The following is a 26,457-nucleotide window of genomic DNA, read 5'->3' on the forward strand; positions in this document are numbered from 1 at the left end:
GAGTGACGGCAGCGGATGCAAATTTCGCAATGTGGGTCTGGATTGGGTTGGTCTGTTTCCGCGAGTGTCAACGAGTGTCAAGAAGAAGAAAGGCTAGGTAGCGATGCATCCAAACCCCTCCCACATCCTCCTGCTTCCTTCCCCCCTTCCTCTCTGAATCATTCAGCCTAGCTGCTCCTGCTGTTGCTGCCAATGTCTCTCATTTTTTGGACTGGAGCCATTTAAAAAAAACAGCTCCTCTCTCTCCCCCGGGTTCTTTTTCATACCCGTTTTCAAATTTTCGTTCAATTGCCACCTCGAGTAATTCATCCTTCACATGCATAAAACGGACTTATGGTGATCACAATGACGATTGTCGTTCTTGGTCAATCATCTGCTGTATCCACAAAGCCCTATGCTTGACCTCCTTGGCATGCGCTGCTCGCCTCTTGATGGCATGTCGTATCACCCCGTGCTGCTCCTTCGATGTATTATCAATGTTCTGCAGCATGTTGATCACATCATGTAATCGATCACAGTGATATCTCACGTCGATGGGTTCGTCTCCTCGTTTGACATTGGCAAAGCGGACACGATCACGGTACTGGACAGATCCAGCGTCCTCGGACGACAAAGTGAAAGATGGAGGGGCACTGAACAGTGTAGCGAGAGGCGCATCAGGATTCGAAATCGGCGTCCTGTACATGGTCATGTGGTATTGACCAGGGGTTATACGCTCCTTCAGAGGTTGCCGGCCAGTCAACAGGACATGTTCCTCTTTTAATCTCGCCAAGGCTGAACGAACCATTCGGTCAATGAACGCCAGCAATGAAGTCGGTTTATAACGCTTTGTGTGATAACGTTCCCGTGCCACCGATCGGACTTGAAGGATGTTCGCAACGACGACGGATGTCTTGGGGGGTTGAAGATCCGTAATCCAATCATAAGGATCCGTTACCGGGTCACCACCAGACTGTGTCTCTTGCTCCAGACGCTCGAGAGCCTCTTGATGTCGGATCACCACTTGTCGTACGAAAAGTGATTGATGTGACAGAGCTGCCTCCATGTAGGATCGCATGATGACTTTGATAGCCAGCAGATCGTTTGCTTCAATGGCCCAGTGGAGCATACGGCTGAACAGATGGTTCGAGAGGAGGTCTTTCGGATACAACTGACTTTCCGGTCGGATCGGAGAATCCCGGTTGAACATGGCTGCTGAGGAAGGGGGGCTGGGGTAAAAAGCCCTAAACTTCAGGGGTTTACCGCCCTTCGTTAGTTGCTGCTGTGCTTTCGACTCGTTAGTGTCGCCTGCACTATGGGAAGCCTTTCGCGAGAGCGGTTTCGCAGGCCAATGCTCGAAGCCACTGCAGTCGGCGCCAGGGCTTTGCTGAGAGACATCCACCACCTGCGGAGGTTGGACCGACGAGCTCGACTGTGGCGACACTCCTGAGTCAGACTTGAAAGACTCCTGAGTCATCTCCAGCGTATCACTCCTTCCGTCCGCGTCTGCAGGATCTCGAGCAGAGTCAGAGCGAGGGCTGCCTGATGACAAGACGCCTTTCACATATCGTCGGCGTCTCGAGAGATAGGACGGCAATTGAGGAAGAGGTTGGAATTTGCCGAAGATCTCCGACGCAGCTATCATCTTCCATGTTTCACCATTCTGCCCAAGGAGGTTACACAATGCGAGGAGAGAATCTTGGTTAAGATGGACCGCCGGGTTCACTTGAGGAGCCAGACTCTGTAGATTCAGTCCCAGTAGTCCTTGGAAGACATCCACGAGCATCTTGTCGACATCCTTTCGTTCATCTCGATGCTGGAAAACGTCTCGTATGTAATTCAGAGATTTGATGATATCGTTCACAATCTCCGGAGTGAACAGCTCTGGCTTCTCATTGACATCCCGCAGGACAGACCACAGGACTTGAAGTAGACTTCCAGCGACCGAGTCTATACGTTCGCCCCATTCTAAAGGAACCACAGGTTTGTAAAAGTCACGTCTCCTGGCCTTCTTCGCTAGGGCCAGAGGATCCTTGGCAGACCTGTCGTCTGTTCCTACTGTCCCGAAACTTCCTCCAGTGAGCTCGTTCCGCTCCATGACACTCATTTCCCAAGCAGCAGCTGTGCTTATAGGCTTTGAGCTCGCCCGATGGGCTCGACACCAAGTCTCCAAGGCTAATAAACGAGTTCGTAGGGTATGGACGAAGATTTCCGGACGCAGGGCTGATTCGGGGACCCTTTCGAGCAAAAGTGTATGAATGCGAGAGACAGCCACTATGCCACCGTAGAGTGCCACTCTGTGCATCGCAACTGCATAGTCGAGCTGAGTGATCGACATGGAGAATTCCAGGTCCGCAATGATGGCTTGGAGTCGCCTCTCGCACCTTGATGACCGGTCCATTTGAAGCGAGTATCTGTCCTCGGATTTTTGATAGGGAACAGGAGCATGAGGCGTGACGATGAAGAGGATTTTGCGTAAAATCTCGGGGTCAAGAGACCGGCGAGTAGGGATGGGAAGTTGACTGTAGAGAGACCAGACAGTGCTGGAGCGTGATGACAACCTTCGCGCCGATAATTCGATCAGGGGGAACGGCGGGTAATCTGATAATGGCGCGGATCCGACAACTTCGACTAGCTGGTCGAGAATCTCGTCTTCGGACATTTGGGTACCTTGACGGAAGACATCCTTGCCTTTGGAGTCTTGACGGGAGCTTGACAATGTCGCTTCGGCATATTGCTCGCGATCGACTGTTCTTGAAGGTCCAGCTTCGGGCGAGGCTCTCTCACTCCAGGGGATCCGGGGAGCGCTGATTCTGAGCGAGGTGGGTTGAGGTGGATGATACTCTGCGCTCGGTTCAAGCTCGACTTCGTCTACCCTTTCTGCGGTGATCGTTGCCATTTTTCGACTCAGCGATGGCCTAGTCATGAAACATCAGCCAGGTAATAGTGGCAGGACATCGGTATGAACTCACGACAGTGACCATGTCTGGCGTATGGCCAGTCGTCTCAGTCTGAGCACCCCTCGCATCGTGGAGGAAGGTCAATGATTGCGTAGAGAGTATGCGAAGTAGCTCAGAGCCGTCAAATGTCTGCTCTAGCTCGACATGATGCTGATTCACCACAACATGAGGTTATTACTCGTGGATGTGGACCTCAATCTCAAAAAATCCCAACGGGGATGGACCGACTATCAATTCAAGTCTTAAAAAAGCCCACGTCATTTTGACCCGGCCAGTGGTGCCACACTTTTATATCGCCGCGGCGAAATTTCCACTAATAACCGAGCTTTTTTCGGGTCTCCCATTTTTGCAGCAAAGCTAGGCGATAGGTGGTTCTTTAACCTTCAAGTGTGGACGATCTGAAGTAACGATGGTGAGTGTTCGGAAGGTCATGCAGGCAGTTGCGAGTCAGGAAATGGACCTGGCGTGCATGTTCGTGTGGACATTCGGTGTATGATGTGGAAGATGTCCACAGGTAAAGGAGTCAGAGCCTCGATCATCGGTCGAGGTTGGATCGCCCGTCTGGAGTGATCGTATTGGGGGCATTCGGAGGGGCATGTGCTGTTCGCAGGATCCCTAGGAGCTAGCTATCGAGGCTTTTGTTCAGAGCTAGTGGGGGACAGCATCGGAGAGAGTGACAGAAGCACGGGATCTGGGTCAACATCAGATGGATAGACGCCAACCGCCCCGATCAATATATAAATGTCCACTGACACCTTGCTTCAGCCCTCCCAAAAGACCTTCAAGATCAAGCAGAAGCTGGCCAAGGCCGCCAAGCAGAACCGACCTGTTCCTCAGTGGTTCCGTCTGAAGACAGATAGTGAGTGGAACTCTCTTCCGCTCATTCATCTCTTCTCCAACTTCCCCCCGCTTGCCCTGCCTGCCGATCGTGAACCCCGCTGACCTTCCGACTTTGCAGACAAAATCCAAGTGAGATGCCCACGCTAGCCGTCTCATGGCTTTATACTGACTCCTACATCAGTGGAACGCCAAGAGACGTCACTGGAGACGAACCAAGCTCAACCTCTAATTCTTTTTCATGCATTTGGATTGGATCAGAGACGGAGAGGAGAAGCTGTTTGAAGATGGGATGTGTGGTAGAAGCGGTTCCCTGTTGCAGGGACATGCTCTTACCGGATCAAGGTTGACACATGTTGACTGTGTACGCATAAAACCATGCTAGATGAGAACTGGATGCATTCGTCTAGTTCTCTGCCGAATCCAGCAGGGGTGTATTGGGTTTATGAGAACACCTCGGGATGACATGGGAGAGAAGTCTGATCGTAGTGATTGGCTCTTCGAGTCCACCACAGCAGGAACGCTATAGCCTTGCTGTCTTGCTCTTTATGTCCTTAACCATGCCACCTGCTTCACGCTTCTGAAACCCGCTTGCGAGCTCGAGCGCAGACGCCTCGCCCTGCATGACACCATGATTACGTCGTGCATGTCATGAGCAATGTATACAATCAATCAGCTCGTCTTTGATTCTCGACACCTCCGATCTAGTTCTCCCTAAGACACTTGATCAGCACAGCTCTCCATCCGTCAAGTCGAGACGGACCCGAACTCACGGTATTCTAAATATGGTGATCTCCTGTTGCTTAAAGTACCGCCTATTCTCTTCATCGATCAGTACCAAGTTGAGATAATACCTCGTCGAAAACTTCTTGTTCACTTCTCGGAATGTCGGAGTCAATTCGAAACCACCAAGGAATAACCTGATAGGGATGGTCTCTCCTCTCGCAGGTGCTCCATCCATGATTTCGAATTTTGTTATGGTCTCTGATTCGTTATATGCGTTGGGAGCTGATCCTGTGGTCTCTCGTCGGATAATGGAGAGCTCCATATGTTTGATTTTGATCCGTACTAGAAGAAAGTAAATCTTGCCAACGATGACATCTTTCAGGTGATATCTGAAAAGAGGAAGAATGACAGAAACATAGATTTCAGCAATGGTGTTCTGCGATGGCTCGGGGTGACCGGCCAACCGACCACTCACTTCGCCTTGTTGTACTCAAATTCAATGTGCAGACAATCTTCAATACCGACCTCCATCTTGATACTGGTGTTGGAATCCGGCGGCATCCGATACGAATGAACCCAGATCTCCCGCTCCTTGAGGACCTCGCCCATTCTTCTCGCCAAGGTCACACGGAGGTAGTATCTGCCAGCGTCGATCAGCCATTGGAGACAGCTTGCGTCTGTACATCGTTGTCGCGCTCTCTCACCTTAGCTTGACATTGATTCCCGAGTACGATTCATATTGCTTTTCCACATTTTTGAATGTAAAGTCGTACGTTTGAGCTTGCCTCAATTCACCGCCCGAAGCCAGCTCCTGAGCCATAGAGACGAACTCGTAATGGTTTCCTCGGTCATAGAACAGCTCTGCAAGGTGTCAATCCGCATCACTCATGGTCGCCAAAGGCTTGTCTAGCGACGATATCCCCCTGAAAACTTACCAATCGACCCTATCAGTTCTATCCTCACACCATCATGTTGAAACTTTTTCCCATCTTTAACTCTGACATTCACTTGACCCGTCACACTCTCTCCATCATAGTATACAGGACACATCTCCTTCTTGTCCTTTTCACCTTTGACTTCTACTTGACGTCTATCATCTTCGCCGGTGAGCTTGATCTCGACCTCTACAGGCTGAGCGGCAAAATTGAAGAAGGATGCCATCGCGAAGGGTGGAGGAAGGTGCCGAGTCGGGCTGGGAAGAGGTGCTCAAAGAGACCTGTTAGCTCCTGTCGCGGCTCGAGATGGTCTCTGTGAATGCTCAAACCACCTGCACTGGATGTGGTCGGTGCTGTCCATACGCATCTCAATGCGCCTCGCAAGCCCGTCAACGTCGCGCGATGACGAGACATCACGTGACTTGAGCTAATTTTTCCAAAACCCGGCCCGACGGTTAACAAGATAATTTTGCATCGTTGATCATTCAGGTTGCTAGGTAGCTTTGTCACGAACACAGCTGAATCGTGACGGTCGCAAAGGCCTAGGGCCAGGGCACCGAGCTTGAGTGGAGCGTCTGAAACAACCTCAATCCTCACCATGCACGCCGCTGTCCGCCGCTCAGCTCGACTCGGCTCACCACTCATCTCAACTCCTGCTCGAGCTGGACCTTCCAGACTGTCGCCTCCCAGCCGGTATGTTTCATCCTCGACATATCGTCCAGCTCCTGCGACTCAGTACTCACAAGAGGTGGACAATCATCTCCCTCCGCACCTCATTCAAGGTAACACCACCGCCGAGGCTGTGCCTTCCCAATTTGCCTGGCGTCGACCTTTGATCTACCTTCCACCTCCCATTCCCGACGATGCGTATCAAGAAGCAGACCCTCTTCAACGTGCTTTCTATCCGACTTCGAGACTCTTAGAGTCGGTATCAATGATATCAATGTGTCTGCGCCGGAAAGAACACATCCCACGAGCTTATCAGATCTTCCAGACCATTCTCAAAGACTTGGACAGTGGATCTTCAGGTATCCCAGACGCTCAAGTCTTTGGCAAGGTCGCTGAAGGTATTGGAAGCTTGGCGGAAGGGGTGGACATCGAATTATGGAAATCAAGAACAATGGCTATCGTCCGAAGATGGGAAACATTGCACGGTTCAGATCCTGATGTACCGTATCTCGGTCAAGGGGGTCTCAAAGTGTACGCCGGTTGGGTCACTGGTTGCATACGGTAGGTCGTGCGCCACAGCTCGCTTGACGGAATACTGACGACTAGCAGCTCAAACTACTCACTCGATGACTTCACACCTTATCTCGCTAGCGAAGAAATGCCAGTCGAGGACCTGATCGCCGCTGTGCCAATCGAGCACCGGGAGCAAGTCTTGATCAGACTCTTAGATCTTGCCAGGAAAAACGATCTAAGGCGTACTGCCGAGACCATGCAAGGCATCTTGGACGAGTTCCAAGGTGTATCTGACGATAAAGATCCAGTGCCAGAGTTGACACCGGTCAAACAGGCGAGTCCCGCAGCCTGAAGGGTTGCCTCATCAACTGACACTAAACTCTCATCAGAACGCTTATCGCGCTCCCGATGCGGAGCGAGAAACCCCTCGACACGAAGTCACCAGTCTCCGCAGAACCCTCAATTCGATCGACGATGTCCGTGATCCTGTCAAGCGGCAATACAGGCTCGAGTCAATGGCGTATCACAGTGTCAAAGACGACCTTCAATCGTCAGCGGACAGCATGGCGCCTTCTCTCGTGCGAGATCTCAAGCTCAAAAGCCCTCAGCTTCAATCATGGATGTACAAATGGGTAGAGTTGCTCCAGAGCCACTTGGAATCGGAGATCAAGGACATGGCAGTGCGGGTGGCAAATGGGGAGAAATCGTCAGAGAGACGGAGACCTGGTGGAGCGCATCGACGGACAGTTGCGGAGCACGAGCTGTTGCTCTATCTTCAGCTACTACCAGCTGATCGAGTGGCCCTGATCGCGGTGACGGAAGTCATGCGCCTGGTGGGGATGGGTTTCGGACCAGCCGGTACCAAAGCCATCACGCTGATGGTCGGCATTGGCAAAGGAGTCGAGGCGGAATTCCAAGCGGAAATGATCAGGTCGAATTTCGGTTCAGAGTCCAAGACTTGGCTCAACCTACAAGAGCAAATGAGGACACAGAATAGACAAGCCATCGCCAAAAAATGGGAGTTCATCGGCAAGAAGATGCAGGAAGACGGTGTAGACGGTCTCTATTCGACCTTTAAGGATATTTGGTCCCCAAAGTGGCCGGTCAAGGCTCACGTCGATCTCGGAGGATACCTCTTAAATCACGTCGTGAATATCGCCAAGGTTATGAGATCGTCAGTCGACCCTGCTACTGGCGAGGAAGTGTGAGTGACATGAGGAAGCGAACGGATGGCTGATTAATTCCACAGAATAGAGGAACAGCAGGCTTTCTCACATGGCTATGAGTACATTCGGGGACACAAATTGGGTATTATACAGACCAATCCCGTTATCATGGACCGTTTATCAACGGACAAAATCATGGCTCTGCTGCCTCCAAAGTATCTACCGATGCTCGTGCCACCTCGACCTTGGCAAGATCACTCGGAGGGAGGCTATTTGTTTCACAACAGTGAGTTCAGCATTATCTGAGCGTCAGCTTACTAATCTTGTAGCCCCCGTCATGCGCCATAAGGAGTCCGTTGAGCAAGCCGAATACCTCAAAGCAGCTATTCGGCGCCGTGATGTTGAACCTGTCCTCCAGGGCCTCGACGTCCTGTCATCAACGCCTTGGACTGTCAACAAACAGGTCTATGATGTAGTCTATCAAGTCTGGCAAAGTGGCGAGCGACTAGCTGCCATTCCACCTTCCGAAGGCGCTGGGGCAAATCAACGGCCTGAACCTCCCAAGACCAACGATCCAGCTGCCAAAGCTTCATACATGCTTGACCTACAAGCTGCGGTCCTACAAGAACGGAAGGATCACGCGGAGCGATGTCGGATCAATTACGCACTCGAAGTCGCCAGTAAATTCCAGGGCGAGACTTTCTACCTCCCTCATAACGTTGATTTCCGAGGTCGAGCGTATCCCATTCCACCACATCTCAGTCCCGTCGGCGATGATCTGAATCGTGGATTATTGAAGTTTGCAAAGAAGAAGGCTTTGGGAGAGACTGGTCTCAAGTGGCTCAGAATTCATTGTTCCAACTTGTACGGTTTCGACAAGGCCAGTTTCGCGGAACGAGTCAAATTTGCAGAGGACCACGAAGCGGATATCTTTGATTCTGCCGAGAGGCCGTTGGAGGTGAGCTCGAAGAGGAGCTTGAAATGTGCGCTGACTCAGACTCTAGGGCAAACGCTGGTGGCTGAAAGCTGAAGACCCTTGGCAATGCCTTGCGACCTGTTTCGAGCTTCATGCCGCTCTCAAGTCTCCGGACCCTACCGCCTTTGAGTCCAGCATACCTGTTCATCAAGACGGAACGTGTAATGGAATGCAACACTACGCCGCGCTCGGAGGTGATGTCCGAGGAGCCAAAGCTGTCAATCTGGAAAACGGAGATCGACCTGCAGATATCTACACTCGAGTCGTGGAAATCGTCAACCATGTCATCGATCAAGACAAAGCGGCGGGCAACAAGGTAGCGCTCCTCATCTCCGAACCGCTGTCTCGAAAGATTGTCAAGCAGACTGTCATGACAACAGTGTATGGAGTCACGTTCATTGGAGCCAGAGACCAGATCGCCAAGCAGCTCATCGAGAGAACCGACGTGGCTCGCGATAGGGTATACGACGTATCTGCGTACATTGCCAAAGTGGTAAGTGAATAGAACTGTGTCAGACAGCCGCTTACACTGCCGTTAGGTCCTGTCCTGCATCGGAGATCTATTCAGTGGCGCCAAAGACATCCAAGATTGGCTCACCAGCTCTGCACGCCTCATTTCGCGAAGTATTCCTCCGAACCGTCTCGAACAGGCCGCTAAACGACACAACTCTAGATCGAAAGACGGTCTAAATCTCCAACGCAAAGAGATGATGTCGTCTGTCATCTGGACGACTCCATTGAATCTTCCCATCGTTCAACCCTACCGAAAACCCAAAGCCAAGCAAGTCATGACAGCTCTTCAGAGTGTCTACGTGACGGATCCGACGCAAGCTATGGAGGTTTCTGCTCAAAAGCAGGCTTCGGCTTTCCCGCCAAACTTTGTTCATTCGCTCGATGCCACGCACATGTTCTTGACTGCTCTGGCTTGTGATGTGAGTTTTGACGCGAAGCGATGCGATGGCGTGCAACTTGCTGATGAATGATTCCAGCGTGCCGGGATCTCTTTTGCATCGGTACATGACTCTTATTGGACCCATGCGGCCACCGTCGAGGGAATGGCCGATTTGATTCGTGACGCCTTTATCAGTCTTCACAGTCAAGACTTGATTGGCGAGCTGAGGAAGGAAGTGAGTGCACTCGTGAAGTCTATTTGTGTACTGCAGTGGCTCACAAGGTTCTCAGTTCCTGCTGCGGTACGGAGAGAGCTACGTTCTGTTGAAAGATGCCCGAACTCTACATCAAAATGTTCTCAAACGACGCATAGAGGAAGATCGTCGACGAGCCAAAGTCCGAGCAGCTATGGAAAAGATCAACACACGATCTGACGACAAGAAAGCAGCCAGTATGTCCAAGGACGAACAGATGATCAAGGAGGTCGTTACTGCCGCTCAGGACGTCATGGAGCAGGGAGAATTGAAACTCGCTGAACCGGCCAGTGAGGTTGATCCCGATCTCTCTCATTCGGATCAAGATTCGATTGTCATAGAGGGTGTCTCAGAATGGGAACAGACCATCAAGCCTGGAATCAAAGAAATTGATGGACAAGTCTACGTTCAGTTCAAGTATCTACTTTGGGAGGCTCCTAGACGAGGACTGTTTGACGTGACGAGGATCAAGGAGTCTGCCTACTTTTTCTCATAGGCCGAAGAGTGGGAGGGAGGAAGGAAGGAGGACAATTAGAGAATCAGCATTCCTGCACACCGCCCAATCTGTACTGTTGTGTTACCATCTCTCGTAGCATCTTAGCCCTGCTCATAGGACTCATTCACTGCATTACTGCATTGCATCGCTTTGTACTCCTCCTCCCTTGAGATAGAGTGATCATCGTAAACCACAGCCATGATTTCGGTCGGACATTTCATCTGCAAATGGGATTTTATCATTTCGACGTTTCACTTCGTCCTCTGCCTCGTCTATAGGACAGCGAACAACGAGTGGGTGGCACAAGGAAGCTGTATACGACAGAGTTAAGGCTGTGACGTGATTAGGGGTTCAACCAGCTGGCTTAGCCCCTGTTCGCTTCGATCATCGCTCTGCCGAACAGAGGAGGACCATCATTCCAGTCCACCTGCCACAGGAACGTCTACGTCTTGTTATCTTGCCCCACGACGTTGTCTCCACCTCCTATCCAGCTTAGCCCTGGGAATATGGTGACCCAATCTTACAAGGTCAAATCTGCGAAGCTGGCTAATGGCGAGACTGTCTTTGTGAATGGTAGGCATTACCCGCTCGTCGTACTGAGCAGCCAGCTGATCAGAGGCCCCCAGATCACGTCTATGTCTCTCCGCCTTGGTCTGAACGTGATGGTGCGTCCCAGACTCGCTTCGCTTCGTAGAAACGAACGGAGCGGTATTGATGTTGTCCCAGGTACACCTTACAATGTCGCTCGAATCATAGAATTCATACCACCAGACTCTACGCCTCGAAAAGGGCGAGGTCCATCTCAAGAAATATCCGTCAGACTATCTCTCTACTATCGTCAAACCGATGTACGCCAGACTGTCTTTCTCTCTCTGATTTTCTTTTCGAATCCATTGCTGATAGAGCTCTGATTATAGATATCTGCTCGAAACGTTTCCGACTTTCGGCTCTTACTGGCCACTATACACACCGACGTTCATCCACTCGCCAACGTCAGAGGGAAATGTTATGTGCGACACAAGGATCGCATAGAGGATCTCATAAAGTGGAAGAGGTTGCCAGACCATTTCTACTTTGCGAAATTTTTCGATCCCTATATCAGGAAAGAGTATGAGGTGATCAGGACGGAGAATGTCAGGAACAGTGAGCTACTCTCTGAGGATCCAATTTTTGGGACGTTGCTGAGAGCCTTCATAGTTCCTCCCGAAGTCCGGGAAGTCCTGCTGTCTCGTTACGAGTACCTCGTCGCTGAACGTGAAATCGTTCCTGACCTGACCGACTCTTTCCGAGCATGTTGCGTGTGCGACAAATGGGCTGCATCGCAAGACTCGGTCCGCTGCGAGTGAGTCATTGAAACTCCGTCCCGCAGAGCACCAGTTCATTCTCTCTAGAGCGTGTAAGAATCACTATCACATGGCTTGCGTCACTCCGCCCATCACCGCCAAACCTGCAAAAGGATATTCTTGGGTCTGTCTTCCTTGCTCGCTTCAACGGCGGAAAGACGTGGAGGATCAAAAATTCCACTACGGTGCAAGCTCCGCTCCAGCTCCAAAACCCAAAGCTGGGCTCAGCAAATCAAAAGACAAAGTCCCAATGGATCTTGAGAGACCAGACGTCAGCTATCGTGGCTGGCCTTGGCGATACTTTGGGTGCGTCGTCTTGACCCCTCGACCGTCAATGATAGCTAACCTAGTCCAAGTCTCTACACGCGAGCTGAAGATACGTTAGACCCTGACGATCTGATCTTTCCGAGAGCTGCGACTCGAATCGGACGAAACTTTCAGACCCATGTTCCAACTTGGGAGGAGCAGCAAGAAGCGGAGTCACATCGGGTTTCTGGCGAGGCGGAGGCGGGTCCATCGAGGCATATCGGAGGTGAGGCAACGATGACGATGACGAGTACCGCTGAATGCGATAGTCGAACGCGGGCACGACGTCGGCGAGAGAAGACACGAATCATCCATTGACATTTGGTGTACTCCCAGTGCTGATCGTAAGCTATCCGGAAGAGCAATTCTGACCTATAGTGAACACCTACATGAATGACTTACAGTCTCTGAAGATGCCAGTGCCACCGTACAATGTGGACAGACTGAACAGGGGGGTGTTATTATACACCACACTCGGCCACGATCGAGCCCTGAAGATCATGAGAGGCATGAGACTGGACGATTTTCCGCCAAAAATGGTATGCACAAAGCATGCCTGACCACGCTGAGACCAAAACAGTTCACCCCGGAGGAGGTAGCCATCTTTGAAGCTCAATTAGAGGAGAATGGCGGTCTCGACACACATAAAACGGCTCAACTCATTAATCGCACCCCGGCGGAAGTGCTGCGTTTCTCGTACATCTGGAAGAACGGAAAGCTGAAGGAGGAGAATGAAGCACTTCGAGCCCATCATAAAGTTTCTCATTCCCACGCTAGGCAGAACAAGACGCTTGGTGCACCTTCACTGGGTCGAATCAGGGGCCACGCGAGCAGCACGCCCACGGATGATGAAGTATCGCTGTACGATGCCAGTTTCATCAGTACAAACAAGCTCCAATGCGCTGCTTGCTCCACCAAGATTTCTAGTGCTTGGTGGCGATGTCCCAGGACCGTACCTGGTAATGCTATGTGCGAGGATTGCGGGTGAGCTTCAATTGGCGAGAAGGTGTGCTCATCTGCTCAGATCTAACTACCGCAAATACGGGGTCATCTCCTTTGTCAAGGCAGACGACGTGAAGAAGTCTGACAAGGACAAGTTGAAGAAGAAAGTCGATGGAGTCAGTGGGGCGTCCACTCCAGTTCCTCCAGCACCCAAGTTGCCTCCTTGCGCCTCTTGTCGGCGGATGGAGCCAAAATCTAACATGGCGAGGTGCAAAATATGCACTTACTCTGTGCATTCTGGTGAATACAATGGCGTGGGAAGTCAGCTGAACAATCGACAGGTTGTTATGGCATCGCTCCACAGGACATAGGACTGGAATGGGTATGCGAGCTGTGCCACAATGTCGAGACAGAGATGGACCGACTGGTACGTCCTCCTTTCGCTCAAGAGAGCAAAATTGACGGTATACAGGAACCTCATTGCGTGCTGTGCCCGCGAGAACAATCTTCCGTCAAGAACATAAAGTCGAAGAAACCTTTACCCGATTTCGACCTGCTCAGCGCTCTCAAACCTACCGAGGGGAACCTATGGTGTCACATCATCTGCTCCATATTCTGGTCAGAAATCCTCTATCGCGATACCAAAACATTCAAAGAGATTGAAGGCGTGACGCTGATACCGGAAGAGTCGTGGTCTCCAGTGAGTCCGCCGTCTGTGTCTCCCGTCCTTAGTGACTCATTCCGCAGTCTTGCACTTTGTGTAATCAGGTGGACGGGGCCGTGATCGCCTGTGTGGATTGTCTGTTACCGTTCCATCCGTCTTGTGCTTGGCTCTCTGGTTACAAGATAGGTTTCGAATTTACATTGGTGAGCATGTTTTGGAGCTCTGGAAACCTTGGATCTAACGAACGGACTTGTTCAGGCCAAAGCTGGGAAGCGCGAGGTAATCACTACTGCTTTCAAGGAGCATGAAGGGGTCATGTTGCCTGGCTGTTGGTGCAAATCGCACGATCTGGAAGGGAGAACCATCTATGATCCGTTTGAGATTGATCCGGAACTCAACGAGGTGAATGGAGCAAGCTTGCGACCGAAGACAGTACTGATCCCGCTCCTCTAGACTGCTCTTCAAGTGTACGCCGCGTCATACAAGGGCGTACCGGCGGACGATTCGTTCCCGTTACTTCGGAAAGCTCGAGGGCTGGCTCACGTTCTACCTGCTGTGCCAGTGCACGAGGAGTACGAGAGCAAGTCCTGTAAGGAGTGCGGTATCGATGTCTCTCCAATATGGCATAAGGGCCATGGTGTTTCAAAGGTCGAGGCGATGGAAGTGGACCTGCAGACGGCCAATGGCAACGGAGCACACGGGCTCGCCAATGGTCATGCGCATGATCAGATGGACATCGATAGTCTTCAAAACGGAGTACAGGATAAGGGACCCTCATCTTTATGGCTCTGCCACCAGTGTTCGTTTAAATCTTGAAATGCCCTTTCAGTGATGCATCTGAAGCCACGAAACAGAATGACAACATTTAGGATTAGACCACGACTTCCTCCGTTTCATCGATCAACTCCTCGATCCATTCCTCGACCTTTTCTTCCTCCTCAACGTGTTCCACAGCCTTGTGAATCTCTTTACCTCGGCTCTTTCGAGCATCTGCCAATTTCGACACATTCCTCGAGCGCCAAGCGTCCCATTCTGCAATATCACGTTGACGTTGAGCGAGTTTCTCTGCACTTCCTCTGTTCTCCTCCGCTGCATCGTCCTCATCGAATTGCCTAGAGTATTCTTTGAGCTCTTTTCGGACTTTGCGCTGAGTGTCTTTGGAGAGAAGAGTAGGAGGTCGAGATCGCCAGAGAAATTGCTTGAATCGATCTAGTTGGTTGGCAACAAGCTCGGTACCTTTGAAGTCGAAGATTTTGAATCCAGGTTCAGGCTGCGAATGACATATCAGCAGGGGAAAAGGATTGCATCCAAGTCTCAGTCAGTGCTCACAGATTGACGCCAAGCGGAAGCAGAAGTGGCGAGATATCGACCTGATGGGTCCCAAGCAATATCTGTAATTCCGTAATGCTCTCCAGTACCCAACAAAGTCACGTTGGCACCTGGCTCAGCTTCTCTCCGTGAGGGGTTGTCATCCGTAGTCAAATCGAGGTCCCAGAATTCAATGTCGTATTTGGTCGAGGACCCAATAGTCGCAAGGACAATGTGACGACCCTTGGGGGACCAAATGAGAGTGTTGGCCATCTTGCCATCGAGATGGCGGATACAGGCGAAGTCGCCCTTTTTGGTGTCAAGTTGGTAGAAATCAATGTTGTACTTGACGACAACACCGGGAATCTGTTGGCCGTAGTTGGGGTCGTTACTGGAGACGATGGCAAAGCGGTTGCCCTGAGGTTCCCAAGCGAATTGAGGGACATAGTCTGAGGCTCAGTACAATTCCGCACTTGAAGGCCTCACCTTTGTGCTCGATGACTTCAATAGGAAAATCTTTCTCTCGGACCCGGAAGAGCTCCAAGTTGCAAAAGGTGGCCTTCTTCGACTTTGCCTTTCGAGCGTGTCGATCGACCTTGACACAGAGATAGTCTCCTTGGTTTTGCCAGTAGAATTTGCACTAGGTACAGTTAGATACGTGTGACCTGGTGACCTGCACTCACGTCTGTCACATTGAACAGATTCTTCGATCGAAGCACATTTCGAGAGGGAATGCCCATGACGCTGACACGTGCAGGCTGGTTCGCAGCTTCGGGCTGCCAGTAGACAAACATGCACTCTCTGCCCTTGCCGGCCTTCCTAGCCTCCCAGTCTTTTTCACTCATAGGGCACCATTCAAAGTCTTGTACACCTTCGATTTTGATTGTCTTCTTGTCGAGCAGTCCCATGGACGGCAACTCATATACTTGGATGGCTTGGTTGACCAAACATCTCGCGACGTACTTGTCGTCGGGGGACCACTTGAACGCGGGCCATTGCAGACGAGGAGGCTCATCGCCTTTTTGAACAGGCTTTTCCGCTGCAAACGTTCTCAGAACTCGACAAGTCTTGACGTCCCAGACGACGTATTGGCTGCCCTCATCATCGGCACTGAAAGTCTCTCGCAAAGCGGGATTGGCATGGTCCTCATAATTCTCCAGCGGCTCCTCTGCCCAGGTGACGAGATAATTCTCACAAGGAGAGAATTGAACCAATCGCACGCCAGGATGGGTAAATCGGAGCATGTGGACCCCAACGGGTCCATCGAGTTTGGGTCCGGACCATAGCGCAACTCCAACACGGTGAAGCGATGCGAGGTAGGTTCCGAGGGGTGACCATTGGAGGTAGAGTTCACCCCACTTGCTGTTCTTCACGACTTTACCATCTGTATCTCGAAGAGGCTCAGCACTTCCATTCCTGCCGTTCCACAGGATGTTGACTTCTTGATCACGGAAAGTGAGGTATTGGTCACGTCCTGCAGGGTCGGCTAGCCAGCTTCGGAGATGTTCCTGGAGATCATGTCAGCAACGACCGGTCTGTAGGGACCATATAATCACCTTCTCCACATAAGGCTTGTCGCGCCAGCCTGTTGGCAACTCGCCCTCTCCGACGGGCAAGTTCGCGTATCGCTCAATGTCTCCAAATCGGTTGGCGTAGAGGGTGTTTTTCTTTCCAAATGCCAAACCGTCGAGAGCGCGAAGAGCGTTTTCAGCTTCTTGAGCAGTGGGGTAGGTCAAGAAGAGAAAGCTGAATGCGTGTCAGCTGGGTGTGTTGACCTCAGCAGTCACCAACTGACCCTTTATTGGTCTTTGCCTCATCATCCCACGGCATCTGAATTCTGTCCTCCTCGATAGGAGCACCACTGTTGACGAACTTCTCTCGTAGACGCTTGAGCAGCAAATCCTTCTTTGAGTCGTCGACAATGGGCGTGTTGTCCACCACAATGACATTTTCAAATCCTTGTTGAGTGTCCACAGCGTACCTACTTGAGGTCAGTATCTGGACGGATGAAGAATTTCATAGATGACCCACTTGAGTTCTATGTCTGCGAATCCCGCATCGAGCTCAGCTTGAAGGTCGATCTGCTCCTCTTCATCATAGTCTGCAGTGTATCCATTGGCTTCCGAGGTCATGATGTTGTGCCGCCGCGAGGTGTCTGAAGCAGATGAGTGAAGGTAGTCAAAGCCAAACTTTCGAAACAAAGAGACCGACCACGCGGCGGCGGCGATTCATTGGGAATGTGGCACATTTTCCATCAGGTGGGGGGGCAGAAATGTTGGAGGATTTGGATTCCTTCCGTGTCGGCTGTCGCACCCAAGCATCCTTGATGAAGGTGATTGCATTGTAGCTTATGGATCTCACCAGCACCAGCTGTTCATGTCCGAGGAGCCACTCAGAAAGATGGGATGGTAACAATTCAGACCACTAAACACCCCAGGACCCACTCACTCCAAATGCCACCTCCCTCTGAACGGCTATTTTCTAGTTCCGTGTCGGTTCGGCTCTTGACCGATCGTCTATCCGATTCAATTGTTAGAAGTCACATTCGCTCATCTTGACATAGCCTGTATCGAGGACACTACCTCAACAATGCTGCTCAGACAAGTCGCATCCGCCAGCAGACTCTCAAGAAGTCTCACTGCATCAACTTCCACCGCTTCATCGCAGAGATTTGCCTCTTCTCTCGTCTTCTTAGAACACAAGGGGGGTAAACTGAATGACAGTAGTTTGAGTGCAGTCACTGCTGCTCAGGCAATAGATAGTAATGTGAGCGAGGATGAAGATGGGAACTCTGCTAATGAACAGGCGTCAGGCATCGTGATTGGATCGAAGAAGGACGTGGATGGTGTATTGGAACAGGCCAAGAAGTGTGTGACCTTGTGCATTTAGGGTGAATTCCATTGACGTTCTGCCTCATCAGGATCTCTGGCCTCAAGACCATTTACACAGCGTCTCACGACTCTTTCGATCACACACTGGCAGAGAGTGAGTTCAGCCGTGCATTTTACACCTGCTGACAGCGCCAGCCGTTGCCCCTTTCTTGGCCAAATTCCTCCCTTCCAAATCCATCACCCACCTCTTTGCGGCCCATACAGCCGTTGGCAAGAATGTTTTCCCAAGAACAGCCGGAATCTTGGACACCTCAATGGTAGGTCTTTGATCTTTGAAGCTCCAACTGACCCTAGATCGCCGATATCATCGCTGTGGAGTCTGACGGAAACACATTCACTCGACCGATATACGCCGGGAATGCCATCTTGAAGCTAAAGTGCAATGACGAGATCAAAGTCGTGACCGTCAGAACTACCGCTTTCGACAAGGCCAAACTGGAAGGATCTGCTAGTGTCGAGGAAGTTCAGCCACAGACCGAGGAAGGTGAGCCATGAATATACTTTCGATGGCTCATATGACAGCCGCGACCAAGTTCGTCTCAGAGGAACTCACTGTGTCATCTCGACCAGACTTGTCCTCGGCTCCTCGAGTCGTATCGGGTGGACGAGCGCTCAAGAGCAAAGAGACATTTGACGAAGTCATGGACCCCTTAGCTGATGCTCTCGGAGCTGGTGAGCAGATCTCTCCATTTCAAGTGGAAACCACTTATGTCGTGTTTCAGCTGTCGGTGCATCTCGGGCGGCTGTTGATGCTGGATACGCCGACAACTCGCTCCAAGTCGGACAGACCGGCAAGGTGGGCCACATCACCATTTTCATCTGAACCTGACACTCTTCTCAGGTCGTCGCGCCGGAGCTCTACGTTGCCGTCGGTATCTCCGGAGCCATCCAACATCTCGCTGGAATGAAAGAATCAAAGATGATCGTCGCCATCAACAAGGATCCGGATGCGCCAATCTTCCAAGTTGCAGATGCCGGCCTCGTCGCTGATCTGTTTACTGCGGTTCCGGAGCTAGTCCAAAAGCTGCCAAAGGCCAATGCTTAGTGAATTGAGCCTCGGATCACGGGTCACTCCCCGTCTGTATGCATACGTTCCCGCTGGACACATTGAGGCCAGTCGGGGACTGATCGGGATTGACCATTGTCTGTGAGACCTCGGACCCAAATGGTCAGAAATCTCGCTGTGCCGTGTGCTAGGATTCTGGTCGTCCATACGAGTTCGGAAAGGATTCAATCCGCTTCCGCTCCATCCAACCCTCCGTGTGTCCTCTTCGAAGACCTCGCCAAGCACTCGAATGAGCCAAGTCAGCGCCCTATACGATGGTCTGCACCTGGAGGTTGTACCAGCCTTTTAAATGCAGCCGACCGCCACTATCGATTCGGATGCCGCACGAGACCTTTAGACACGTCTGTCTGGCCAGATATCAGCTGTCATGGAGCATATACAAGAGGGGAGGCTGCACAGATCGTCTGTTGAGCACTGTTCAGGCAATCCATTGCCCTGCCTGTGCTTCCGGCAAACGGCCAGAGTCGATGTCAATCAGAAGAACAATAAAGGGACCGAGTCCCACTTTTGAATGGTCGCGCGTGTTGCCGGTTGAAAAGTCAAAAGTCAAAGAGAGCATGACATTATTAGCTTTCATTCCTCAGAGTACATTATCTTCTTTGACGGCACAAGTAGGCCTGGGTCGCATGTTGTTGCAAGAGTCTCCCGACGTGAGATGACAGCCACACTGCGACCCCATGGGTCACAAGCCCAGCATTCTCCCACTTCCCCCGCGTCCTCAGTGACCACAACGCCGACATCTCCACATTTTATGACTACTCAGGCGACCGGTATACCGCGATACGCTTCTCACCCTTTCGCAGCAGCTTCAACCGCATCCTCAGAACACACACGTACGCCTTCACGCCCTCCTTCACCTCCTCTGTTCCGCCCACCTCCGAATCAGCTCTTCTCGACGTATCTCAAGTCATGGGGACCTCAAGAAATGACCTCCTTTCTGAGTCTGTACAAGTGTGCCCATTACGCCCCAGTATTCCAACGCAATGATATCGATGGCAAGGTCCTTCTGGACCTAGACATGGCAAGTTTGAAAGAGATGGGTATATCAAAGGTCGGCGAGAGGGTAAAGCTTCTAGGTGGAATAAAGGAATTGCGCAAGAGGGCAGCGGCGACGGGACCGATCAGCCTGTCACGGATCGAGTTACGTCTCAATGGTGCTGCTACACCCCCATTAGACGACTCGACCTCTCCCCTCGCTTTGAAAGCGCCTGAAAAGTCTGGCAGAAGATTACATACTGGTCGACCACCGCCATTGGATTTGCAGCCGCATGCTGGGTCGCGACCTCTTCCACAGGCCTATCAAAACCCTCCTTCCGCTACGCGGTCCACGACACCTCGCCCAAGACCGGGTCCTCCCTCCCATGCGTCTAGCTCAAGCACGACTATTCGTCCTGTACACTCAGAGACACCTTCAAACCAAGCTAGCCAGGCAGCATCTTCCAGCTCTGTCCCTGCTCCTTCAAGGCCTAATCTAAGAGCCCCGCCTCCACGCTTCAATGCGAATCGTCGTTCACCTAGTCCAAATGCTGAGGTCGCCAACTTTGCCGGCAGACCATTGCCGCCTGCTCCGGGTCAATCTTCCGCCGCGGAATATGCTAATGCGATCACCCAACAGCGAGAAACCAGCGACGGACGGGCGACTCCGTCATGGGCTCAGACCGATGCTCAGTATGGCCTGCCGAAAGGTCCTGCCCCTCGAGCTCCACCGGCAAAGCCGGACCATCGGAAGCAAGCCAGTATGGGGACCCCTTCAAAGACATCGCCCATGAAGACAAAATTCTCTGCGATCATCGGTAGACCTAATACGAATTCAGGGCCAGTACATCCTTTTGCTGCGAACAGAGCAGCGCGTGACGAAGAGCATCCTAGACGTGCTTCGCCTCCGTCAGATGGTCTGAACTACAAACGAGCAGCGCCTGGATACGTTGTCGGCTCGGGCGGTATGACCAACACAAAGGGGACTATGGGAGATAGGACAAAGATGACTTCCAGTATGCAAGCGCAGTTGCCGTTGGAGGACATTCGGCGTCAGGTGGTCAAGTTTATCAATAAGGAAGACAATACCAGCAGGACGGTCAATGTAGCGAGCTGCAGCAGCGGTGTGGAAGTTCTGGAGAGGGTCCTAAAGAAGTTTGGCAAGTGGAACACTGGTACGAGTGTTAGCACGGACGGTGAAAGCGATGAGGATGGTGATAGACTGGAGGTGGACGGCTGGGGAGTCTATGCAGAGTCTGATCCAGATGACGATGGTGAGTCAATGATGACGGCTTCGCTAATGCCATAGCCAAACCACTTTCAGAGGCCAGTCTACTTGGTATCTGTCTGTCTCATCGGGATGGCAGCGTTATGCGGGAGAAGGGCTTGGTCCTCCGTCGTACCCGACAGCAGAAGTATCGCAAAAACATGGAGGAATTTTTTGGCGACACTCCCCCACCAGCCACTTCCCCGACTTCACCCACATATTATGGTCCACGTCTTGGAGCTGCGGAGAACGACGAGATGCTGTCGCCTTCACGGAACGCTCTCAAAAAGACGAACCGAGCGAGCACGGTCTCCGTCATGTCGGGACTGGGAGTAGCAATGTTGGACGACGTGCCGCCGTCTCCTTCCAGTCTTCGTGTGCCGCCCAGTGGCTCATTCCTCGCATCAAAGAGCAGGAGAATGTATAACTTTTTCGGTCATCGACCTCCCAGTGAACTCATCGCAAATCACCTAGGAGAGTACTTCCCAGCAGCGAAGAGGAGGGAGTTGGAAAAGTCGCGTCATTCTATGCTTCGGCTGTCTGGACCGCCTCGGAGATCGTCCGTCATGTCGAGCGAGCACCGTGATTCCCGGCGGGACACCATATCTTCAACCCCGAGACGTAGCCAGACGAGTCATCGGACAAATCTCTCCTCTCCGCCCGCAGCTTCGATACCGGAAGAAGGGGAGGAAGACAGTCTGCCTCGAGTCTCCATATCCAACGAGACAGGAGAGAACGTTCGCTTCGACTCGGACCTCGACTCAACACACTCAACAGACTCCAAGCCTCCCTTGTTACCACCTTTCGTTCCGTCAAAAGAATCCCTGTCCGATCAGCTTGGTGCCTATTCGCCCCTGCCCCAAACCAATAGAGCGAAATCAATCCATCATGTTCGACGAGGCTCGGGAGGATCCACCAAATCTCGCATGTCCACGCTGTCTCAACTGCGTCGCAATCGAGATCGATCCGATACGGCTTCTATGCTCACTGTCGATGAGATCACTGCGGAGGTGGAAAACCGTCGTGCGAGTACGATCACATTCGATGAGAGCGATGAGGATATTCCTGCGCCGCCGCCCGTTATTGATCCAGGGGTGATCCCGAGCAGTGAAGCAGAAGACGATAGCACAGCGGATGAGGAGAGTGAGGAAGAGAGTTTCAGCGAAGACGATGAAGATGAAGACGAGGAAGACGATGATGATGATGACGAAGCGGATCAACATGGTAAAGCATTCACTTCGACGGGCTCCAAGCGGATCATCAAATGGATCAAAGGGGCTTTGATTGGAGCTGGTTCATTCGGATCAGTGTTCCTCGGGATGGATGCGCACTCTGGGTTGTTGATGGCCGTCAAGCAAGTCGAGTTGCCGACTGGATCAGCGAGGAACGAGGAGCGTAAGAGATCCATGGTGGACGCCCTGGAAAGAGAAATTGAGTTGCTCAAAGAGCTGCAGCATGAGAATATCGTGCAGTATCTAGGTACGCGACTTTTCTGCTATGGCCAGGACTGATCGATGTCAGACTCATCCGCCGATGCGAATCATCTCAACATTTTCCTCGAATACGTCCCGGGAGGCTCTGTGGCGGCTCTACTGAACAATTATGGAGCGTTTGAAGAAGCCTTGGTTCGAAATTTTGTCAGGCAGATCCTCGAGGGTCTGAACTATCTGCATCAGCGAGAAATCATCCATCGCGATATTAAGGGTGCAAATATTCTCGTAGACAACAAAGGGGGGATCAAGATATCCGATTTCGGTATCTCGAAGAAAGTCGAGAACAGTGGGCTGAATCTCTCAATGGCTTCCAAAGCTGACACCTGCAGACCTTTTGACGGGAATACGGACACATAGACCGTCACTTCAAGGTTCAGTCTTCTGGATGGCGCCTGAGATTGTCAAGCAGACTTCTTATACTTCCAAAGCGGATATATGGAGTGTCGGTTGTTTGGTCGTGGAGATGTTGACGGGGACCCATCCATGGGCCGAATTGACTCAGATGCAGGCCATCTTCAGGGTGAGTGGAGCGAATGTATGTGGTATCGCGGTGATTAAATCTGTCTCTTAGATCGGCTCATCGGCTCGACCCGCCATGCCAAATGACATTTCGTCCGAGGCATCTGATTTCCTCAACAAGTCTTTCGAGGTTGATCATGCTGCTCGACCCACAGCTGCTCATTTACTTGAACACGCATTTATAGCTCCCAAGATTGGCACGGGCGCAGGTACCATCTCAGCCGCGCAAGCTAGGTCCGCAATGGCAGCTGCGAATAAGACGAGGGAAGCGATGATGGGCGGGATGCAGAGTCTGAGCGCTTTTGCAGAAGTGCGATAGAGAAACGTACCATCGGTCGAAGTGTTACGAGGGTCTTCAAGCTTTAATTTGATCAAGGGATCCTCAGACAAAATTATGAATGACGATCATCATGCATCTTAGATTTGTACAACAAGAGACATCCGAATCACAGAGTTTTGCTCAGTGTGGTCATACCTCGATCATCATCTCGTCTGCCTTGTCTCCCTCTCCAGCTTGAGTTTTGTAGTCCTCCGACCATTTGGGATACTGCCGCTTGTACAGATTCATACAGATGGTGTCCATTTGATTGATGGGACCATCGAAATGTGCTTTGAAATATCCGTGGGTGCCCAGTGGTTCTGTAATGTGACCTACGCGACCGAATTTGGTATGAAGCTCGACAGACTGGAAATACTCCACATCGGGCCGGTTGAAAAACATGTATCGGATCGTAGCGGTCTTTTTGTGGATCTTGAGCGGATGACCTGTGAGGATGATTCGCTTGGCGATGATCCTCCTCGGGTCCGGAGGAAGCGTGCTCCCCATTGCCACTAGACTCGGGACTGAAAATGTCAGCTCGTGATGAAAGTTGGAGACTCACCTTTACCCTCCCCTTCATTCTTCAGAAGCAGACACGGCACTTTGCCGAACGATACTGGTCCATAGAACGTAGCAACGGCAGCAGCGCCAGATCGCAAAAACTTCTCCGACTTGTGCACATTGTTGACGCCCTTGCCTCCGCCCTTGACGTGCTGCGAGAACAACGGATGAATGGTATAGCGACGAGGTCCGACACTCAGAATCAACGGATCCTGCGGGTCTTAGCAAAGTCATTAGCGCTGGCTTCTCACCTTGGCTTTGACAGGTTCAGAGTATTCCGTGTTCCGTTGGACGACAAGGTGAGAAACAGTCTGCTTGTGCTCGTGCTGCAAGAGTCCGTGGACAATGAAGGGGAGGGGCGAGTCGCGGGTGACGTCGGCCGGGACGTTCCTTATGACGAGCACGACACGCGTGCCGGGCTGAGGCTTAGCAATGTTCTCGCTGCTATGCTCACCTTTACACCTTGTCTCGCTTCTTTTTCTATACGCTTGCTGGTCGCTCCAAAGTTTTCGAATTGAAAGATTCTGGCGTAGTCCTCCGGCAGATTCTCGTAAGGGTCCCATGGACTCGTACGGAAGGATTTTAAACCTCGATACCTCTGGAATCGAGTTCGAGCTGGAATGTGCCGCGGAGTGTCGATCTCATCGGGGAACATCATGTCCTCCGCTTGCGCATTCTCTCTTTGTTTCAGGTATTCCTCATACCTGCTCAGGTCAGCAGAATAACCCAGAGAAAGACTCACTCTCTATCCTCCTCCTCTGGGTCAAGGTCATCATGGGCTCGGTCGTCATGTGTTGTGATTTCCTCCGTATCGTCGGCAAGAACAAGATCCGGTACGGAATCATTGTCATCCTCGTCATCTTCCATGTCCATCTCGTCATCCTCCTCATCTTCGTCATCGTCATCTTCATCCTCATCATCATCCTCGTCCACTATCCATGCGGCCTGATAAGCGCTCGTTCCCTTTGGGACCCTCTTGGTCGATCTCAGAGCTTGCTCATGCGGTGCATCCGCGATATCGTCCTCTGTCGGCCAGGTCTGATCATTAGCCATAGGATCAATCTCGTTAGTCGCTGTGAGATCGTCTGCTTGTTCCGTCGGGGTGGATAACGGATCCGAGGCGATATCCACGGACATGCCATTTTGAAGCGGCCGACTTGCTCGACCGATTGACGAAGGACCAGCGGCTAGAATCTGGGGGATCAGATATGCGGACTCGGTCAATACTTACAGAATCAATTTCGAAATCTCCTACACCGGGTATGTGCACCAGCCGGTCCGCGCTGAGATGCCCTCCGCGGACTGTCCCTTCCACTCTCAATGTCCCTAGACCACCTTCTTGCTCCGTCCAGTGGACCGCGTTGCTACCCTCTGCTACAACGAATCCCCGAGCGTCGCCCTTCCTGTCCGTCTTCGGTGCAGCCTCACAAATGGCGCGTGCCAGCAATGCCGCATCGTTGGGCGACTCCGATGAATAGATTTTGGAGATTGATGGGAAAAAGTATCTCGAGAAAGACAGGAGGGATTTATGAATGAGCTGTTTAGTATTCGGGACAATAGGTTTATCCTCAGGAGCCTGTATTGAGTGAGATGGCATCAGACGTACGGTTCTCACCTGAACAGCTACGACCATTTCGACACCTCCAGCTTGACCCTGCAGACATCGCAGGACGGCTTCACCTTCGAGCTGGACTTCGTCCACTGAGCTCAGCAGCAGAACGACATAGTCGCTGACGAGGGCTGCGTCGAGGGCAGGAAAGACAGAGAGAGAGGGGAGGAGGTTGATCTGGAGCGAAGTCTTGTACTTTGGTGCGCGAACGAGGTACGAGCCCGTCTCGTTAAGGGATTCGATGGTCGATTGTTGTTCATCCTCAGGTAGACCGAGCGAAGGGATCAAGTCGGCCAAGAAGCGACGAGGCGACAAGGACGGCAACAGAGGTACGATAGACACTATCCGCGGCGCTTGACCTTCACAATTTTAGTTCATCTTCCTGGTACATGGCTCACCTCCACCAGAGGATGTCGAGAAGAACTTGACATCCTCCACTACGTGTTGCCTTTTGAGCTCTCTTTTTTGAGCGTTGGCATTGAGTCGAGCTTTCTTGGATGAGACAGACACTTTGGCATGATTTGAAGTCGAAGGTGCCGTCTTGCCTAAGGAGGAGAGTTGAGTTACATTAACCCACAACGATCTGGCCGACCGCACCTTTTGCCTGAGCTTTCAGCGATCCTTTACTTGCGTGCTTGGATTTGAATGGTTTGTTCGACTGAACAGACGATGTCAGCCGCGGAAGAAACGCTGCATGCTGCATGGCTCACCTGCTTGAGCGTAGCTCTGTGGTGATGCTGAGTCGTCCCAGCCATGATACAGCGAGCTAGATAGGGATAGGTTACAGAACTG

General features: G+C 51.7%; 9 protein-coding genes across 9 annotated transcripts; 5 read left to right on the forward strand and 4 right to left on the reverse strand.

Annotated features, from left to right (window-relative positions):
• Window positions 1–340: 340 nt before the first annotated feature.
• On the reverse strand, window positions 341–3,007 carry BD324DRAFT_609997 (hypothetical protein; the record flags this gene model as incomplete). Its single annotated transcript, XM_022014182.1, has 2 exons — window positions 341–2,897; window positions 2,952–3,007. 2 exons carry the CDS (start codon window positions 3,005–3,007, stop codon window positions 341–343), a joined length of 2,613 nt encoding a protein of 870 aa, XP_021868619.1.
• A 673-nt stretch (window positions 3,008–3,680) lies between these two features.
• On the forward strand, window positions 3,681–4,008 carry BD324DRAFT_653135 (ribosomal L39 protein-domain-containing protein; the record flags this gene model as incomplete). The annotated part of the gene is made up of 3 exons (XM_022018615.1): window positions 3,681–3,798; window positions 3,898–3,908; window positions 3,961–4,008. The coding sequence occupies 3 exons, from the start codon at window positions 3,681–3,683 to the stop codon at window positions 4,006–4,008; spliced, it is 177 nt and encodes a 58-aa protein (XP_021868620.1).
• Window positions 4,009–4,480: 472 nt separating this feature from the next.
• BD324DRAFT_653136 (vacuolar protein sorting-associated protein 26-domain-containing protein) lies at window positions 4,481–5,663 on the reverse strand (the record flags this gene model as incomplete). Its single annotated transcript, XM_022018616.1, has 5 exons — window positions 4,481–4,490; window positions 4,550–4,891; window positions 4,978–5,142; window positions 5,207–5,363; window positions 5,438–5,663. 5 exons carry the CDS (start codon window positions 5,661–5,663, stop codon window positions 4,481–4,483), a joined length of 900 nt encoding a protein of 299 aa, XP_021868621.1.
• Window positions 5,664–5,910: 247 nt separating this feature from the next.
• BD324DRAFT_635566 (hypothetical protein) lies at window positions 5,911–10,598 on the forward strand. Its single transcript, XM_022016818.1, has 9 exons — window positions 5,911–6,667; window positions 6,716–6,953; window positions 7,009–7,823; window positions 7,869–8,071; window positions 8,115–8,743; window positions 8,790–9,254; window positions 9,301–9,693; window positions 9,751–9,888; window positions 9,944–10,598. Exons 1-9 carry the CDS (start codon window positions 6,036–6,038, stop codon window positions 10,400–10,402), a joined length of 3,972 nt encoding a protein of 1,323 aa, XP_021868622.1. The 5' UTR covers window positions 5,911–6,035; the 3' UTR covers window positions 10,403–10,598.
• A 48-nt stretch (window positions 10,599–10,646) lies between these two features.
• BD324DRAFT_635569 (hypothetical protein) lies at window positions 10,647–14,474 on the forward strand (the record flags this gene model as incomplete). The annotated part of the gene is made up of 16 exons (XM_022016819.1): window positions 10,647–10,975; window positions 11,029–11,067; window positions 11,129–11,250; window positions 11,320–11,545; window positions 11,600–11,744; window positions 11,794–12,051; window positions 12,102–12,277; window positions 12,321–12,395; window positions 12,430–12,590; window positions 12,632–13,035; window positions 13,076–13,293; window positions 13,335–13,420; window positions 13,466–13,693; window positions 13,741–13,860; window positions 13,916–14,059; window positions 14,111–14,474. Exons 1-16 carry the CDS (start codon window positions 10,909–10,911, stop codon window positions 14,471–14,473), a joined length of 2,832 nt encoding a protein of 943 aa, XP_021868623.1. The 5' UTR covers window positions 10,647–10,908.
• Window position 14,475: 1 nt separating this feature from the next.
• BD324DRAFT_635571 (eukaryotic translation initiation factor eIF2A-domain-containing protein) lies at window positions 14,476–17,150 on the reverse strand. Its single transcript, XM_022016820.1, has 7 exons — window positions 16,997–17,150; window positions 16,761–16,946; window positions 16,522–16,711; window positions 15,649–16,473; window positions 15,452–15,605; window positions 14,987–15,414; window positions 14,476–14,927 (listed from the first exon to the last, which is right to left on the reverse strand). The coding sequence occupies exons 1-7, from the start codon at window positions 17,095–17,097 to the stop codon at window positions 14,529–14,531; spliced, it is 2,283 nt and encodes a 760-aa protein (XP_021868624.1). The 5' UTR covers window positions 17,098–17,150; the 3' UTR covers window positions 14,476–14,528.
• Window positions 17,151–17,496: 346 nt separating this feature from the next.
• Window positions 17,497–18,994, forward strand: BD324DRAFT_635573 (hypothetical protein). The gene is made up of 8 exons (XM_022016821.1): window positions 17,497–17,731; window positions 17,771–17,832; window positions 17,886–17,950; window positions 17,992–18,113; window positions 18,151–18,340; window positions 18,379–18,528; window positions 18,579–18,652; window positions 18,698–18,994. The coding sequence occupies exons 1-8, from the start codon at window positions 17,555–17,557 to the stop codon at window positions 18,899–18,901; spliced, it is 1,044 nt and encodes a 347-aa protein (XP_021868625.1). The 5' UTR covers window positions 17,497–17,554; the 3' UTR covers window positions 18,902–18,994.
• Window positions 18,995–19,480: 486 nt separating this feature from the next.
• On the forward strand, window positions 19,481–23,584 carry BD324DRAFT_635574 (hypothetical protein). The gene is made up of 5 exons (XM_022016822.1): window positions 19,481–21,171; window positions 21,207–22,643; window positions 22,686–22,943; window positions 22,987–23,177; window positions 23,229–23,584. The coding sequence occupies exons 1-5, from the start codon at window positions 19,578–19,580 to the stop codon at window positions 23,493–23,495; spliced, it is 3,747 nt and encodes a 1,248-aa protein (XP_021868626.1). The 5' UTR covers window positions 19,481–19,577; the 3' UTR covers window positions 23,496–23,584.
• Window positions 23,585–26,446, reverse strand: BD324DRAFT_683320 (putative ribosome biogenesis and assembly-related protein). Its single transcript, XM_022019180.1, has 10 exons — window positions 26,376–26,446; window positions 26,263–26,323; window positions 26,064–26,210; window positions 25,672–26,024; window positions 25,288–25,632; window positions 24,799–25,250; window positions 24,511–24,760; window positions 24,308–24,475; window positions 24,058–24,268; window positions 23,585–24,019 (listed from the first exon to the last, which is right to left on the reverse strand). The coding sequence occupies exons 1-10, from the start codon at window positions 26,418–26,420 to the stop codon at window positions 23,646–23,648; spliced, it is 2,406 nt and encodes an 801-aa protein (XP_021868627.1). The 5' UTR covers window positions 26,421–26,446; the 3' UTR covers window positions 23,585–23,645.
• Window positions 26,447–26,457: the final 11 nt, after the last annotated feature.

Source organism: Kockovaella imperatae, assembly GCF_002102565.1.
Source record: "Kockovaella imperatae strain NRRL Y-17943 chromosome Unknown BD324scaffold_14, whole genome shotgun sequence".
NCBI classification, from domain to species: Eukaryota; Fungi; Basidiomycota; class Tremellomycetes; order Tremellales; family Cuniculitremaceae; genus Kockovaella; species Kockovaella imperatae.

Bases quoted from the DNA above. Each gene is read 5' to 3' on its own strand.
- BD324DRAFT_635566 (XM_022016818.1), top strand. From the start codon at position 6,036: ATGCACGCCGCTGTCCGCCGCTCAGCTCGACTCGGCTCACCACTCATC. The intron at 9,255-9,300 runs GTAAGTGAATAG...CACTGCCGTTAG, and splicing joins CTGCGTACATTGCCAAAGTG to GTCCTGTCCTGCATCGGAGA. The intron at 9,889-9,943 runs GTGAGTGCACTC...CAAGGTTCTCAG, and splicing joins TTGGCGAGCTGAGGAAGGAA to TTCCTGCTGCGGTACGGAGA.
- BD324DRAFT_635571 (XM_022016820.1), bottom strand. From the start codon at position 17,097: ATGACCTCGGAAGCCAATGGATACACTGCAGACTATGATGAAGAGGAG. The intron at 15,606-15,648 runs GTGAGTGCAGGT...AACTGTACCTAG, and splicing joins ATCTGTTCAATGTGACAGAC to TGCAAATTCTACTGGCAAAA. The intron at 15,415-15,451 runs GTGAGGCCTTCA...ACTGAGCCTCAG, and splicing joins TGAAGTCATCGAGCACAAAG to ACTATGTCCCTCAATTCGCT.
- BD324DRAFT_635573 (XM_022016821.1), top strand. From the start codon at position 17,555: ATGCTGCTCAGACAAGTCGCATCCGCCAGCAGACTCTCAAGAAGTCTC. The intron at 18,341-18,378 runs GTGAGCCATGAA...CTCATATGACAG, and splicing joins TCAGCCACAGACCGAGGAAG to CCGCGACCAAGTTCGTCTCA. The intron at 18,653-18,697 runs GTGGGCCACATC...CACTCTTCTCAG, and splicing joins AAGTCGGACAGACCGGCAAG to GTCGTCGCGCCGGAGCTCTA.
- BD324DRAFT_635574 (XM_022016822.1), top strand. From the start codon at position 19,578: ATGACAGCCACACTGCGACCCCATGGGTCACAAGCCCAGCATTCTCCC. The intron at 22,644-22,685 runs GTACGCGACTTT...GATCGATGTCAG, and splicing joins GAATATCGTGCAGTATCTAG to ACTCATCCGCCGATGCGAAT. The intron at 23,178-23,228 runs GTGAGTGGAGCG...TCTGTCTCTTAG, and splicing joins AGATGCAGGCCATCTTCAGG to ATCGGCTCATCGGCTCGACC.
- BD324DRAFT_683320 (XM_022019180.1), bottom strand. From the start codon at position 26,420: ATGGCTGGGACGACTCAGCATCACCACAGAGCTACGCTCAAGCAG. The intron at 25,633-25,671 runs GTGAGAACCGTA...CACTCAATACAG, and splicing joins AAATGGTCGTAGCTGTTCAG to GCTCCTGAGGATAAACCTAT. The intron at 24,761-24,798 runs GTGAGTCTTTCT...TGACCTGAGCAG, and splicing joins CCAGAGGAGGAGGATAGAGA to GTATGAGGAATACCTGAAAC.